Here is a 16142-nt window from a genome sequence, read left to right as displayed (position 1 = left end):
CGGAATAACAGCTGTAGAAAAACAGTTGACGGAAACATGCTATAAAATGCATGAAAACACATACCTGAGGTGCATGCATAAGGTTCATCTCAAGCAACCTCGTCTGTAAAGGACCTTCAGATGGGCGATTATTCTTCAGCGCATCAAGCAAGAATGCAGTACACTGCTGAATTAGATTGTATTCCATAAACACATCGACAATCTGCAAAAAAAGATGTAAGGGAAACTGTTTTAAGATACTTAAACACTACTTTATGATACTGTTGACAATCTAGGTAAGTGAAAGGAAATTAAACATTATCTCTTTCTTCATATATAAAACACTACCAGATCAAATCCCAGATTTAAAGAATATTATTTAGATAACATAACCTCGTAATTTAACAAGAAGTTTTATCTTCCACAGTTACTTTAGTTCTACTAAAAACAACCATAAAATATTTCAAGATACTATATAGTAGCAGAATATAAACTGCAAGATTTAAAATTTTGATGATTGATTGACTGATGCACACGTGCATGCCACACCACACGGCACGCGGGACTTCAGTTCCCTCACCAAAGACTGAATCTGTACCCCATGCAGTGGAAGCATGACTCCTAACCACTGGACCACCAGGGAAGTCCCTGATGAACTGTTTAAAATACACAAAAGCATAAAAATGAAAGAGTCCTTGATTCCCACTTCATATATGCATTTTCTCTCTCCCTTCACCAAGTGGCAGAGACTAGCCTTTGTGTTTTATTATACCTATATTTTTCACATCTTTAATACATACATCACTCTAAATGAGGTGGGATTTGTTTTGCATGCTTTAAAGCTATATATATAGATGGCATCTTACTGTCCATTCTTCTACAATTTGCTTTTCTTGGGTAACATAGTTGAAATTTATCCATGTAAATAAATAAACATAGCTTTAATTTCTACAAATAAAAAAGTTAACCTGTTCTTCTCCAGGTTGTTTAAACTCAGATGCTGCCCCCCCACCATTCTCTACATAAATTAACTTCTACAAGATACATTTTAAATTGTTTACCTGGGTGATATCAGCAAGAGGTTCTTCATCCTGAACTAACATTTGAGCAAACTGCTGCCCCTGATCTGGACTGATACGCATAACATTTCTCAGCAGAAAGATCCAGTCTGGAGTATATCCAACCTAAAAACAGACAAAAATGTAAGCCCTGCTGCAGAGTTCCATTTTTGTATTATTTAAAGGCTTTTTCACAACTATACTCCAATAATGAATTTTAAAAGAAGAAATCACAGAACAAAAACAAACCAAAAGCAGTGGGCACCGCCCCCCACCCCCACGGGAAATAAATGCTGCTTCTACAATAGAATCTTCTTACTACAGAACTACTGGTGAAAGTACAAATTCAGTTTTAACAGATGCTCAATTCAATTTGATCTTGGTGATAATATATTTGAACAAATAGCTATAAATTTTTATAATCAGCTTATTCAGTCTCATTGAACATGAAAAAACTTGTTCTAACAGGTTAAATATGTCCTAGCAGTTTAAATTCTAAATGCCATGCAAGAGTAACTGTCTCCATTTTTGAATGTAAATGAGAACCATACTAGTACTTTATATTTTCCCAAGTAATCATAAAAATTTAAGGAAGTTTACTATTAAAACTGAGAGTGACTATAGGATAATTTCTCTCTTAACGTTTTAATGAATTTATGTTCAGAATTTGTTTCATTGAACTCACTTTTTTAGCATATAAAACAATCTTCTGGACTTGACCTGTTTCTGCAAAGCACTGAATGACTTTATTTGGAACGTTAGCCCTTAAGTACACACTAAGTGCCAATGTAGGGTCCACAGATTTCACCAGGTCTCCTAGTTCTTCAGAACATTCCAGCTGTCCAAAGGGAAAAGAGACTGTTTAGTAATCCATGAGCTACTTTATAAATAAGCAGTTGTTACTACTTCCACTATAAATAAGAACTAATATGACAGGCATTTAGTCACCCAGTTGTCCCCAAATGTATTATAAATATGCAGGAGTTATGGTTATAAAGACTCCTGATTTTGAATTCAGAGCAGAGTCTCAGTAGAATTCTCCACACATTCTACATTCTACTTAAGGATAAAAACCCACCAAGACTTCACATGTACAGATTCTATCAACTATCTTGTTAGGCGTATAAATATTTAAGAAGCAGAATCTTGTACTTCTCCCTATTAAGAATATTCAGGTATCAGCCCCAGATGGTCTCAATTTTACAAGAATAATCCAGTTCCTAATGTAATGCTATCAAATGAAAATCTGATATTCAAAAAGCCAGCTGAGGTTTACCATAAAGACCACTTTAAAATTAGGGAATAATCTGTAGGACCTAAGCTTCATTATCTTCTTGACTTTTGGATTTAAAGTTGTAAAGCAGGACACTAATTTCACAAGGTCAAGCAGATAAAAATTTTAGAATTTTAAGGTGGTACACACTCCTCTGTGCCATTCAATCTGCCTAAGCTGCTCAATCTGAAAAACCGCTTCTCTAAAGGAGCTTTGCTTTACACACTAGAGTTGACTTCCTATTTTATGAGTATGTCAAAAGAATAGCGCTTATCACTGAATAATGAGACGTTCTATCAGTCTATACCCTCTCAACTGAACACACTAATGAAGAGTTGACCAGTGGTCCTTTTTACCACAAATGAATCCTACATGACCATTCACCAAAATAGGTAATGATACCCAAAAAGCTCTTACATTGTTATATTGGTCAACTCAGTTACCTTGGCTGTTCTCATCCTCCCTTATCTTAAAACAATTAGGACGGACCTCAAGTACTATGTGGCTAGTAACCAGTCTTCAGCAGACTCCTGTCCAAGCATCCCAACTCTGAAGTTCTATCCTCCAGTATCCTCTAAGACTGACAGAAGCTGGGTCAAGAAACAAGGACTTAGCATTGGTAATGTAGAAATACTACCAACATACACTAAAGCTGAAAGGTGTAACATTAAAAGTTATTCACAACCCAGAGTGCTATAAAATAGTACCACCTCAGTTCTTGACATTGACCTAAGACATGACAATTCAATATTGCCACTTTGTGGAGAAAGACTTTCTATAGTGGTATGAAAGCAATAATATCACTAATGGGTTGTTTAAACTCATTAGTTTTCTTACAAATAGGTGACATTTTCCATAATATACACTAGAAAACATAATACTATTAGATGCTCTATGTGAAAAGAAACTCGTAACTACTGAGCAAATATAAAATGGATAGAGAAATCCCACAGTAAAGAAAGCTGGTTAACAACAGTTTTCAAATATTCATATTTAAATAACTTCAAGAAACTACTAAGTTAAATATTTTTTCATGTAACGCCAGTTAATACTCTGTGAAATGACTTTGGGAATCTATATCACTGCTAATCAGACAGTCCTGTTGTCTTGTTAACCAATTCAACTTTGTATATAACATATTTATTTCCCTTGCACATCTAAACCGGTTACTGGCATTTGATACCACAATTTTGTAACTTGGGAAGTTCTAAAAGAAAAGATACAACGTTGTATGGCTGAAACTACTGGGCATCCCAAGTGTGGGATGTGAGACAGGAATACATTCTTAGGTCCTCATGAGTTTATACATGTTGACAAATATGAACATGCAGTGTCTCATGCTAAGCTTAACCACCAAGCAAGTAATCCTGGATTCCCTTTTAAAATAAAGATATGCTACCCTCGACATGCCACAAAAAAAAACCCATTTTCAAAAAAAAACACGTCTATGAATCTCATGCAGGGTCTATTCTTTCACCATTCCTACAAACAATGACTCATGGATGGAGATGTTCTGGCACAGCCTGTGTTTTTAACTTGCTAAAATCAAGTTATTAAATTAAATCACTATTTAATCAAAGTGAAAATATGTTAACGTAAGTTAATATACCTTATCTTCTTTTAACCACTTCTCCAAAAGCTGTTTCCGCCCCTGCTGAAGTACAGGCCTACACAGTTCTAAGGATTCATATTTATTTAGCTGACCCTGGTCCAAAAGGATTCCAAAGTACTGAAGTAGGGGTGAAGTTTGACCTGGCTGAGCTGGAACACTCTGGAACCGACGGATGGTGTCTGGGGTACGAAGAATTCCCTTTAAGAAACAGAAATGTTAAGGACTCCTTTTAAAGATGATTCAGTATCACCGTAATAACTCCATGGATCTGTTAAGTCAATTTTAAAGGCATGATTCCATCTACTGAAACCAAATCTCAACTTTTCAACATGTTGAATGGTAAAGATTCAGGCAATGTCTATCACACTTCTGGTTCAATGTTATGAGATTATTCTGAATCAGAAACATACCAACCTAATCATAATGCTAGTGTGTAAGAGGATAGTTACAACTAACTATTATTCCAGGTTCACATTAGGTTAAGTAAAAATTTCATTACCAGTCAGGGAGTAAGGTATTAATTCAGGTATTAATCCAACATAACACAAAAATGATGAGGATAAATTCAGGTCAAGTTCAGACAACTCTTCATACCATGAATTGAACAAGATCTGTTTAATCTTTAGGATATAAAATCAGTAGTTATCATAAGATCCAACTAAGTAAACATTATTACATCTATGTAAATCAGAGCCTGTTAGATCTACACATCATTCTAACAGTCTGTTTTAACCAAATCTAGAGCATAGAAAAGTAACTAATCTAGAAGTAACTCATTCTACAGGAAAACATATCCTTAAAAAAGTCTCATTTCTCTGTGGGAAGCTGGTTCCACTTGTACCAGTATTAGAAATAGAGCACACTGGCATCAATCCAAACATGGCAATTTTCATTTTCATGACTACTTACCTTTGGTGCATTAGCAGCCACCTTTGCTGCCTCTGAGTAATTTCCTTGGGCAAAAAGAGCATTAAATTTCCGGGCAAAGAGTTCTTCAGCACCAGCTAAGTTGTTACGTACAGCCATTCTCAGAGCCAAATCAGGATTTTGTAGGACATTGGTGATATAAGGGATTATGTTTTCTTCTTCCACACATACTGAGAGAACCTGCAATTTAAGATCTAATGAACAGCTGTGATGTGTTCACGTGAGCATCAGATACTAAATATGTTTAATGCTGATGACTACTGAGTGACAAAGTAATAAAACTATGATAGCTGCTTTCTTGCTGACACAAAAAAAAAAAAAAAGAAGAAAAAAGAGGGCAGAAAAGAGAAGACTAAGGGGTGCTACTAAACCAATTGGGGATTCCTAAAATAGAGCTGTCTTGTAATATAAACAACTCCCTATCTCATACAGTCCAAACTCCAATTGCTTTGCTACCATCCATTCTTAACATGGCATAGGCTCGCCTGGAAGAAGTTGAAGATACATTCCTCTTAACTCTGACTTTTCAGTAATTTTAATTACATTTACATTCCCAGAGTTCAGGTTATATACTCAAGGAGGGAAAGGGCACTGAATCCTCACACACCTTATATACTGCAAGGTATACAGTAGATGCTTAATAAATGCAGCACCAGCAAAGAGCAACTCTTAATTGCTTCTTTTTGAAGAACAATTAATTACCTACCCTCAGTCCCCCTAGTAAGTCACTGTCACAGAATGCCAATCTATTTGCTTAAAAGCTGAATTCCTGTCAATTGCCAAAGAGAAAAGGAGTCCTTCATCATGCATCCATTCCTCTCCCCAACACCAGATCTGGGTATACACCCCAGCTTATAAACTACTTCTATTCCCCATAATGACCAGTTCTCATACCATTATTTCTCATTTGAGTGTGTCTCAGTCACTATTCCACATAAAGAAAGGAACTTATCTTTGTCTTTAATTGTATTTTTAGCACCAGGCAGTGTTGAACACAAAGTAAATGCTTAATATTTGTTAAATAAATGAGAACTCAATAACCAAACAAGTAGTATCTATTTGCCTGTTCTATTATTCCCTTTGAGGAAAATGAAATTTTAACCTCCATAAGTCTTTCATTTCTACAGATCTGACCCCCATCTTCCAAAGCTTAGGTCATTCTATATCTGCAATGTGACACTCTACCCCATATTAAGACATCTTTTTTTAAAAGGAAGAATTCTTTCTTTTTATAGTTATTTCCATTTTCATCTTTAATACTACTTCCTAGGAAAAATAATGAAGATGAACAAACCCACTTCTAACTGTACTTTCCGTAGCCTTCCCCAAATGCCAAATTCATAGTTTTATCTTTATCCCATTTTTAGATTGTATTAGCATAGTTCTAGAAACCAGTACTTAAGACGTACAGGGGGAAAAAAAGGTTCTTGTATCTTCTAAAGTATTCAGTTCTACCAAGTTCAGACTGTCATCTTGATCACTTTTAATTTTGCAACCCACAGAAATCATACTCGTTCCTTCAAGGCACTGGGTTGGGTCCAGCTATAGTTGGCTCTGATCAAAAGAGTAAAGCCCTGAGCCCTATAGGTTACTGTGAACATTCATCTTATTCAAACCAGCTGGCAAAGAAAACTTATGGAGAGAAGGGAAGGGAAACAATCAATAATCAAAGTTATGAATGTTAAATATATAATGGTAAATTTTTCAGGATATTTTAGCTAAAACAGTTATCCCTGGTTTAACAACTTTATGATTATAAAATTATCAGTAATCGAGTTCACCAAAAGACACATTCATTCCTGATTTTTCCAAGAAAGGCACATGCAACTCAATAAATGAATGCTACTGAATTTTTAAAGTAGCTTTTGTGCCAGACACTGACTAATGCAGAAATACAATTAAACAAAGAAAAGCCCCTTTCCTGAGGAAGAACAGCGACGAACTAGTTAAGCAAGCAACTGTAACTCACTGTGATAAGTGCCACAAGGAGGGCTCCCTAAGATCTAGGAACATAAAGCAGAAGCACCTAACCAGGTGTGGCACTGATGGAGAGGATGGGTAAGTAGGGAGAGACTCCCTTTCTCTACAGTATTTCTTTCTTCAGATACATACTATGTTCTGAAAATTAATAGAATAAAGGAGAAAAAAAAACAAAAAACCTATTTGCTTTCATTTACCATTGAGGAAAAACACTAATTTGGAGGAAAACAAACAAAAGGAGAGGTTAGTAACATTTAATCATTTTTTTTTAGGGAAAAAGATACTTCCAGGTATAATATTTTAAATTACATTAAAACACTAAAACACAGAAAAAAAGATCACTTGGATTAGGTGGTATGAGGAGGTTTGTCAAATATGACAAGTCAGAACAGCTAATTGGGTAACTTTTCAAGTATCCCACTAAACCTATCATAGCCACTGTAACATATCACCTTCCCACATTAAACATTCAGTAATAATTAAAGAGGTGAGAAAAAAGACATAGGAAGAAAACCCCTATAAAAAGTATACAGCCTGGGAATTCCCTGGTGGTCCAGCCCTAGGACTCGCCACTACTGGAGCCTGGGTTCAATCTCCGGTTAAGCAACTGAGACCCCACAAGCCCTGGGGTGCAGCCAAAAGAAAGTATACAATCCGTCAGATGTCACCCTATCAATTTCTTTGCATGAAGAGCCACTTCTCTTGGTAATAGAGACACAAACACAATCCTTAGGTGGCTATACTGTATGCCAAATAGTCCTCTCTCTGAGATAGTGTTAAAGAGAGATTGTAGAGTATACAGTAGTATATAATATATATATGCTTCTGTATTTTTAGACATACATTATTTTCTGACATCCAAAATTACCATTTACTTTTTGGAAAAAGGCTAACCGCATAAGCGCTCTTTTCTTGACGACCCAGCTGGGTTTTGAAGGTGCCCTTACCTGTCCCTTTCTGTTTACTCCAATTATTCCCGCTGTGGCTTCATGAGGTGCGGTGACAAAGATCGTTTCTCCACTGATTCTATTCATGTAGATGCAGGTACCAGTCTCAAGGTCATAGAGGTGGATGTAACCATACTTCGTAATCAAGAATACTACATCATGCTTTTCACTGATCTGTATAAAGAAAATAAATACTTCAGTAAAATAATGAACCTACAATCAGAAAATTTAGTCCCATTCCATTTTAGAGATGGTAAAATTCTAGGATTTTGACAAGAGGCTTTAAAAACCAGTATTTATGGTTTCTTCATTTTTATTGCAGATTCAAATATGCAATGTCCCAAGCTCTTACATAAAACACAAGTATATTAATAAGTATAAAAGAGAAAACATAATTTTGAAGAACCTAGGATAACCCAGTCTATATATTACATAAAAGAGTATTACTTTACAAAGTTTCACTATTTCTGAGTAAAGGCACCACTTAAATTATACTGTCAGTAGAATTTTTTTAATTACTTGTGTTTAGAGGACAAATTTTTAAGTTCCTTTGTTTTGCTTAAAATACCTGCATCGCAACCGGAAAGTCATTCTGTGCTTCTGGAGGAAAGAAAACATCCACTGCCTTCTTTGGAAACGGCTGGTTCCCGGTCGGTGGTGTGCCAACTTCAATGATATGTAACTGTTCAAGAGAAAAGTAAAACTTATGATCAACTGCTAAAAAGGACCATAGCAGCTTTATTTGTGAAAACAACCAAATGTCCTACAATAGGTGAACATTAAACTATATGGTAACAACCATACCATGGAACACTCCTCGGTAATAAAATGAACTTTCAAAAAAATAAAATGAACTTTCAGACACAGTGTCCAGTGGAAACACATGAAAGAATAGCTACTCTTCATAAGATCACATACTATATGATTCTACTTATAAAGCATTCTTGTGGAGACAAAATTCCAGAAATGGCCCAGGTGGGATGCATGAGACAAGTGCTCCGGCCTGGTGCACTGGGAAGACCCAGAGGAATCGGGTGGAGAGGGAGGTGGGAGGGGGGATCGGGATTGGGAATACATGTAAATCCATGGCTGATTCATATCAATGTATGACAAAACCCACTGGAAAAAAAATAATAATAATAAAAAAAATAAATTAAAAAAAAAAATTCCAGAAATGAGAGTAAATTAGAGATTTTCAGGGGTTAGAGATGGCGAGCGAGCAGTAAGTGGTTGTTACTATAAAGGGGTAGCAAGAAGGCAATCTTTGTAGTAATGGAATAGTATGTATCTTGAATCTGTACGTGACAAAATGACACAATTATGTAATTATAACAATGTCAATTTCTGGTCTGTCAAATGTACTGAACAGCTATGTAAGACATAACCATTAAGGTAAACTAGGAACAGAGCACGGGATGTGTCTGTACTGTCTTTGCAGTTTTCCATGAATAAAATGCATTACTTTAAGATAACAATTTTAAAAAGTCAGCTGAATAGCTCAACTACATCTCAATCTACCTTAAATTAAGAATGGTAAAACAATACCCACAAAAAGGCATTCTCATGGCTTTCGATTATAATTAAATTTTCCAAATAGAAATCTAACCCTTTGCCCACACCTACTCTAACTACAAGTAAGTATACACCCAACGTGAGTAGTCTCTCTAATCACATACACCTCAGAAATCTGGATGAGAACATTCTGGTTTAAAACGTCTGATGCTGCACATCAGTGAGCAATGGCGAGAGGGAGCTCATGCTGTCAATGGAAGAGTACCATGTGTTCTGCTCAGTCATGTGAGGAATGGACTTACACAACAAGTAACTCAAATTTCCAAGATAGATAACCATACGAAAGTTACAGGGTCTCATCCTTAATTAGGATAACTAGCCATACGGAAAAAATTGTCTTCCCTCAAAAAACCATGGCCGACTATAAAACATATAGCACAATACATCAAGTAGGCTCAAGAACCTATAAACTGGTTTTCTGATACTATAAAAATTATATACAAGGTTTTTTCTTAGGAGGACCTATCAAAAAATGTCAGAGCCTTCTGTCTTAATTAATGCATCTAATTTCTAATGCCTATGGATTTTTTGTTTAAAATTCACCAATTCAGATCTAAGCATCTGAATTTTATTTTCTATCCTTGGCCTATTGAGAGGCTGGTAGGAACATTCCTTGGTTTAGGGATTATTACTCTGAAATTTTAGGAGAACTCTACCTCTGTACATATGTTCCCGCCCAGATTACTGGTTACTGTATTTTAAGCACTCTCTATCTTGGTTTTTTAAAACTACTTAGCATGGGAAATATATTAAGACTTCAGAGAATCTGCTGTGGTGATGAGAAGAGCAGTCAGACCATGTTTCCAGGGGCAGTCAGGCCAAGCGAGCATCCAGCAGTGCAATCGCAGCAGCAGCAGGGCCTCAGAGCTCTGCGCCAGGGCTTCTGGCTGCTGCCCACTCTCTCTTATTCCTCCTAATTCTCCCTGCTTGGTTCTAAAGCTTCTTAGCAAATGCAAACTACCCACTGTACTTTCATTATTAAACTTTATGCTCTAATCAACCATACCCTGTTTCTGTTGTCTGCAACTAAGAACCCTACAAAGCACTTCAACTTGTCCAAGGGATTTCAACGGACAGTCAGGGTTGAGAAGCTCTGATATAAGGCAACGGTACTGAAATCGTGGTCCACTCTATCTAGTCATCTACAGCATTTAAAATGCACATTATGAGCTCCACTTACTGAATCAGACTCTCTAGATGGAAGGCACACAAATGTATATTTTAGTCACCCTAGTGATTCTTAATGCACAGGAAAGCCTTTGGTAAAGACAATGAAATAAAGTCTATAAACAGCAGATACAAACAAGTTGCTTAAGAAACATTCACTTTAGACAAGTATCACCAGAAACATAATTTAAACAAAGTAAGTCACCACAAATCTGAATGTTAAAAACAAATTAACAAGAAAGAGAGAGGACTATTTTGAAATCAGATAACAAATTAATTAGTAACAGAAAGACAAAAGGAAAATTCTCATTAAAACAATTTCCAAAGGCAAAACTCACCTTCCCTCCCGCTTGACCCCGTACTGCAAAACAAAACAACGTTGACTCTTCTGCATTGCCTTCCATCTTAAACTGTGCGAAGCTAGCCGCGTGTCCTTCAATGGGCTGAGACACTTTCCTATCTACGGAATATAACTGCATAGCTCCTACCACACGATTTTGCTACAAAAGATCAAGCAGAATAAAGTTTGGGGTCCCAAAGAACCAGTAACTTCCAAATACAATAATTAGTGAAATAATTAAAATAGTTTATCATCTTTAGAAGGATTTACAATTCCTTTTCTCTCAATGTAGATTTGATACTTCTTAATTTAAAATTTAGTTGCAAACATTCTCTTATTAAAGCTTAACATGAATGTTTAAAATGAGCCTCACATACAACCATTTCTTTACACTATCTTTTTTTAAAAAAAGAAAGATACAGGAGTACTCATTCTGCAGTAAATATCCACAATAAATTCCAAATCACTCGAACTCACTCCCTCAACCCACAGAGAAGACCTAAAAAAAAACTGTATGACAGTATAAGGGCATTAAACCAGCAACTTTTATTTCATTTAAAAAAAAAGGGGGGGGGGAGTCAGATTGGCAAAGAAGATCCAATTTCAAAATAAACTACATTCCAAGCACATAAATTCTCTAGACCTTTTCTTTATTAAAAACTAGAAAAATGTTACCTGTGCAGATATGCCAGTCAGAAGTAACCACTTTTGCTTTGCATCGGTTCGATAATTGATAATCTGGCATCCTGCGAGGCTCGAGTGGCGATCAAACATTTTCACCGGCTGCGACTCTCCTTCCATGCTCCAATGATAAACTGCATTATCCGTGACAAGGGCAACCGTATTCAAAGAGATCCATTTCCAGAAGGTGACATCATCAGTCATGGTATGGGCCTTCATTTTACTTTTCATTTCAATGTTAAATATCTGGAGAGTTTTCCCAGCTAAAAACAAAAGAAAGAATTATGAATCACTAAGAAAGCAAAGCTCAGGATAAATTAGTATCTAGCTAAATCAGACTATCTCTGCAACAAAATCTGTTAACTTCCAAACAAAATGGTTCTAGCGTGAGACTAACAACATCTACAAAAGTCACACTGACAGAGCTGCAACCACTGAAGAGCTGAGACTGAGCAACCTACAACTAAACGTGAAGCAAAAACTATCACCTCTAATAAACACATTTTAAACAGACAGTATGACTTCCAAAGAGTTCTAAATCCCAACTAAAAATGAACAGCTCTCTTAATGATGAAAAACAAGTTGTAACCTTCATACTTAATTAAGAATGCTTACCCATAAACTTAATGGTTGGTACACAGAAAAAACAAATCTGATTCAAGCACATGGGGAAAACGCCTACTTTTTAAGAAGCAGCCATCCCCCATTCAAATAGATCTTGTGGAAACTTCTTTGGAAGAGGACCTACTTCAACTCTACCGTGTATCGTAACACCCGACAGAGGTGCATGCTACATGGTGTTGGGTTAAGATACAAAGGGAAGGTAGCGGTGCTACAGAAAAGGAGAGGGAGACAGAGGAGGGCAGTTTCAGATGTTAATATACTAGAGTTAAGACCAGAATTCAAGCTTCAACCAGTTAAAACAGCAAACATGGATGAAATTTGCTGTGAATGTTAAGAGTTCATTGAGTCAGATGCAAAGGTTTCTACTTATAATTTGAGACCCATCACAATCCAAAAAGTGATCTGCTTTAACTTAACAGAGATCAAAGCCCACAACTAACACTAGGCTGTCTAATTCATATTAGTCCTTAGAGACTAAGGAAAACTCCATTCCTGAGCCTCAAAGAATTTGGCTCCTGAAGAACAAAAATTATAAGCTAGTAAGGGAGTGGGGGTGGAGAGAGGGATGGGACGGGACACAAAACATACAGCTTTGTACCACAACCCTCCTTAATTACTACATGGGTAAAAACTTCTTTCATAAAATGAAGAATGTTATCCCATCCCACACAATATGTAAACCACAACCAGACTTGAACAATTGTGAGAGTTATGGTCCTGTTTATAAAAAGAAACCAAGGGAATTGAAACTGGATTCAGAAGGAAGCCATATTTGGGAATGACTTAACTTTCTTTGTTTCTTCCCCAACCCCTAGTTAATTCCATGTTTTATTCTTTATGTGAAAGAGGTCGGAGCACATGTACATGGGGTGTTTTGGGGAGGAGGGCAAGGGTTGACAGCTTAACTGTGTAGTGCAGACATACAGGCACAAATCTATAATAGTATTACTGTATGGGGCTCTGAAAACTTTTTCAATTTATTCTTTTTATAGAACAGGACAATAACTAATACAATCTAATTTAAGAAAACTCACCATCTGCACACATAAGAAAGCATTAAGAAATGTGATAAAATAACAATAACATTAAAAATAGAAAAGAATTATGAGAAAATTAAAACGATGGCCTTTTAATAGAGGGATGAGAGCTGTTAAGCAGTTGAATTTAAATTCTTTAATGAGGCTGAAGGGAACTTACTACCTTAAATATGTACTACAAATAACAGACTACTGCCACAAAACAAGTATCCCAGGTAATATCTGGACCATCCTTCCCAGAGATGAGATCAACTTCTATCTTGGAGATGTAACAGTGACTTATTTGAATATGCTTTCCACTCCATCCCTCGCCCAACCAATTTAATTTCCAAACAGTGTTACTACTAAACACAAAATATAAATCATGTGGAAAAAACAAGTCTATTTAAATACTTCAGCACCTGGAACAAGTCACCCACAAATTTACCAAGAAATTACTAAGAATCTGAACACTTCCTCCTCCTACCAAGAAGAAAAGCAACAAACCAAAAAACAGGCAATTAAATGTCTCTTTCAAGTTCAGATAGTTTGTTACCTAGCTCTCTTAAGAGTCTGTTTTAAATAGTCAATTCTACTTTCAGTCTAGAGTTCAAAGGAAAAAAATTAACATAAGACTCCCAGAAAGTATGAGGGTCTCGCTTTTGGACTGACAGGTTGTAGAGTTAGTTCCCTACTATAACAATTAAAAAGTTAAGTCTGAATAAACTAACACCATTGATTCCAAAAAGTTAATGCCCACCTACATATACACACACACTTTTAAAAACTAGTATAAGTTCAAGCCAGTTTTAGAATTTGTTAATTTAAATGTAACACAAACCTGATGTATAAAAAAGACACAGAATGAAGAGCAAGTTTATCACCACAGCAAAATTCTGCAATGTTTAGTTGCTAATATTAGTAAAGTATGTTTTACTCTAGAAAACCAATCACTAATTTCTTGTGTCTTCTGTAAATGGGGTTATGTTTTCAATATACTCTTACCACACCATAGGTATAAAGCTTAAATTTATTTAATCTAAATCTTAAAATTTTCCAAGTATATTTATGAGTAGAAAGTAAGACAGCTCACAGAATTATGCCAAGTCAGTCATGAAAATAGTTAAAAAAATCAAACACAGTAACAGCTTTAATTTTGCAAATCTATTTAACCAAACTTAATATACTAAAAAAAAAAGATCCTAATTACTGTATTTGAATAAACTCCTACAGGAAAAGTTTTAAGAAAAAAACACAGTCTGTTTATACCTTTTAGTGCAATTACTTTGCTGGCTGGATTCATGATGGCGCTGTCTGCTGAAATTGGTCTTCGAATTGGATTACTTGGGTCATTCATATCAATAATTACCACCTGGGCCTGCTCTCCTACTTTCTCTCTAATGCAGATGAATTTGTCTGACTCCATAGTCAAGGTACTGAAGCCAATGTTTGCTGGGTTTATACCCAGGTTCTGGAGCTGAGGGAAAAAAAAAAACAAAAAATATTAATCATGCTACAAAGTGAATTAGAAAGACTTGATATTCATGTGCTGTCATCAATACAAATCCTCTAACTATTATTACTTCAAGGTCAACACTGACAACTCCATTACGTGGATTCAAATGAGGCAATTAATATAATGGACTTTCTCTCTTCCAACAAGTATGGCATTCAATTGTTTTGTTATAATCCTGCAGTTGTAACTTGAGAGGTATAACCATCTGGTTACAACTAAGAGGTAGAACAGACAGATATAAAGGGAAGAGCTACATCTGAGAGGTAGCCTTTAACGGGTCAAGGAACCTGAGGTAATCAATGTTTCTTGGTTTGGGATCTCTGAACTATTGGATCTGTCCTCTCTGATCCCCTTTAGCATTTAGTAGTTACTTGATCATATGTACTGGACTTCAGGAAACTGAAAATTATTGATAAATTATACCATAAAATGAGAGAGTTAAAAATTTCACAGGGTTCTTGGTCTAAAGAAACTTGGATCAGCCAGAGCAGACAAGTAAGTTACAATACTTTGCAAAAAGTGCCAAAACAAAGATATGTAAGAGAGAGCCAGTCAAAGGAAGCCTACAGGCAAGGGAGTGAATGTGTTCAACAGAAGTAGACTAGAGAATACACCACAGAAGGATGAGCACATATTAAGGCCTAGAAATATGAAAGTGTGGTCTGCTGCGGCTTCCCTGGTGGTCCACTGGTTAAGAAACTGCCTTTCAATGTAGGGGACGCTGGTTAGAGCCCTGGTTGGAAAACTAAGATCCCACATGCTGTGGGGCAACTAAGCCCCTGTGCTGCTACTAAGACCCCAAACAGCTAAATAAATAACTTAAAAAAAAAAAAGTGTGGTCTGCTAAGGGAATTCTAAGTGCTCCTGTAGCACTGGGAACAGAGATTATGCATGAAAGGCTTTTGGAGAAGATCGATCACAGACGCAAGTATGGGCTAGGCTGGTAAGCTACAAGTGCCCTGGGAAGAGTCCTGAATGGAGTCTACTGAATGGAAACTACTTAAGGAAAACAATGGAAGCAGACTTGCTTTGTGGACACAGAAGCTATTAATTTGCTAAGCAAATATACAAGATCTAAAGATGACACGTCTTTGAAAACTAGTTAAATATGTAAGTGAGAAGAAGAGGAGAAGGAGATTTCTATCAGAATGGGTCATTTCTCTAGGTGACTAAATGTAGTATAATAGACGACCACTCAAAGGCTACCTGAAGGCGTTCTTAGCTTTCACCAGCCTAAAGGTTTTATTTTTTTCCTCCAACAGGTAACAAATTCACACAGAACAAAATACAAAAATTTAAAAGCATGGGAAAAGAAAAATCACTGTCACTACTCTCTTCTGGACCAGCTGAGCCAAGGTAACTGTACATGCATGCTCACTCAGTCCCGTCCAACTCTGTGCGACCCCACGGAGTGCAGCCCACCAGGCTCCTCCTCTGTCCATGGAATCCA

General features: G+C 36.3%; 1 protein-coding gene across 4 annotated transcripts in view; it reads right to left on the bottom strand.

Moving 5' to 3' along the window:
• CLTC (clathrin heavy chain) overlaps positions 1 to 16142 on the bottom strand; it is a 66409-nt gene that overhangs the window by 31129 nt on the left and 19138 nt on the right. For all 4 annotated transcript variants that reach the window (XM_043902842.1, XM_043902843.1, XM_043902840.1 and 1 more), the window contains exons 2-11: positions 14446 to 14653; positions 11531 to 11799; positions 10854 to 11015; positions 8345 to 8458; positions 7777 to 7950; positions 4832 to 5029; positions 3920 to 4120; positions 1723 to 1875; positions 1041 to 1163; positions 65 to 202 (exon numbers count right to left, since the gene is read on the bottom strand). In XM_043902842.1, the coding sequence (XP_043758777.1) occupies positions 65 to 202; positions 1041 to 1163; positions 1723 to 1875; positions 3920 to 4120; positions 4832 to 5029; positions 7777 to 7950; positions 8345 to 8458; positions 10854 to 11015; positions 11531 to 11799; positions 14446 to 14653 (1740 nt within the window). The remainder of the gene's footprint in view (positions 1 to 64; positions 203 to 1040; positions 1164 to 1722; positions 1876 to 3919; positions 4121 to 4831; positions 5030 to 7776; positions 7951 to 8344; positions 8459 to 10853; positions 11016 to 11530; positions 11800 to 14445; positions 14654 to 16142) is intronic.

This window comes from Cervus elaphus, chromosome 5, assembly GCF_910594005.1.
Source record: "Cervus elaphus chromosome 5, mCerEla1.1, whole genome shotgun sequence".
NCBI lineage: Eukaryota > Metazoa > Chordata > Mammalia > Artiodactyla > Cervidae > Cervus > Cervus elaphus.
Note: the sequence above shows the minus strand (reverse complement) of the source record. Positions and strands in the feature narration are given on the sequence as shown.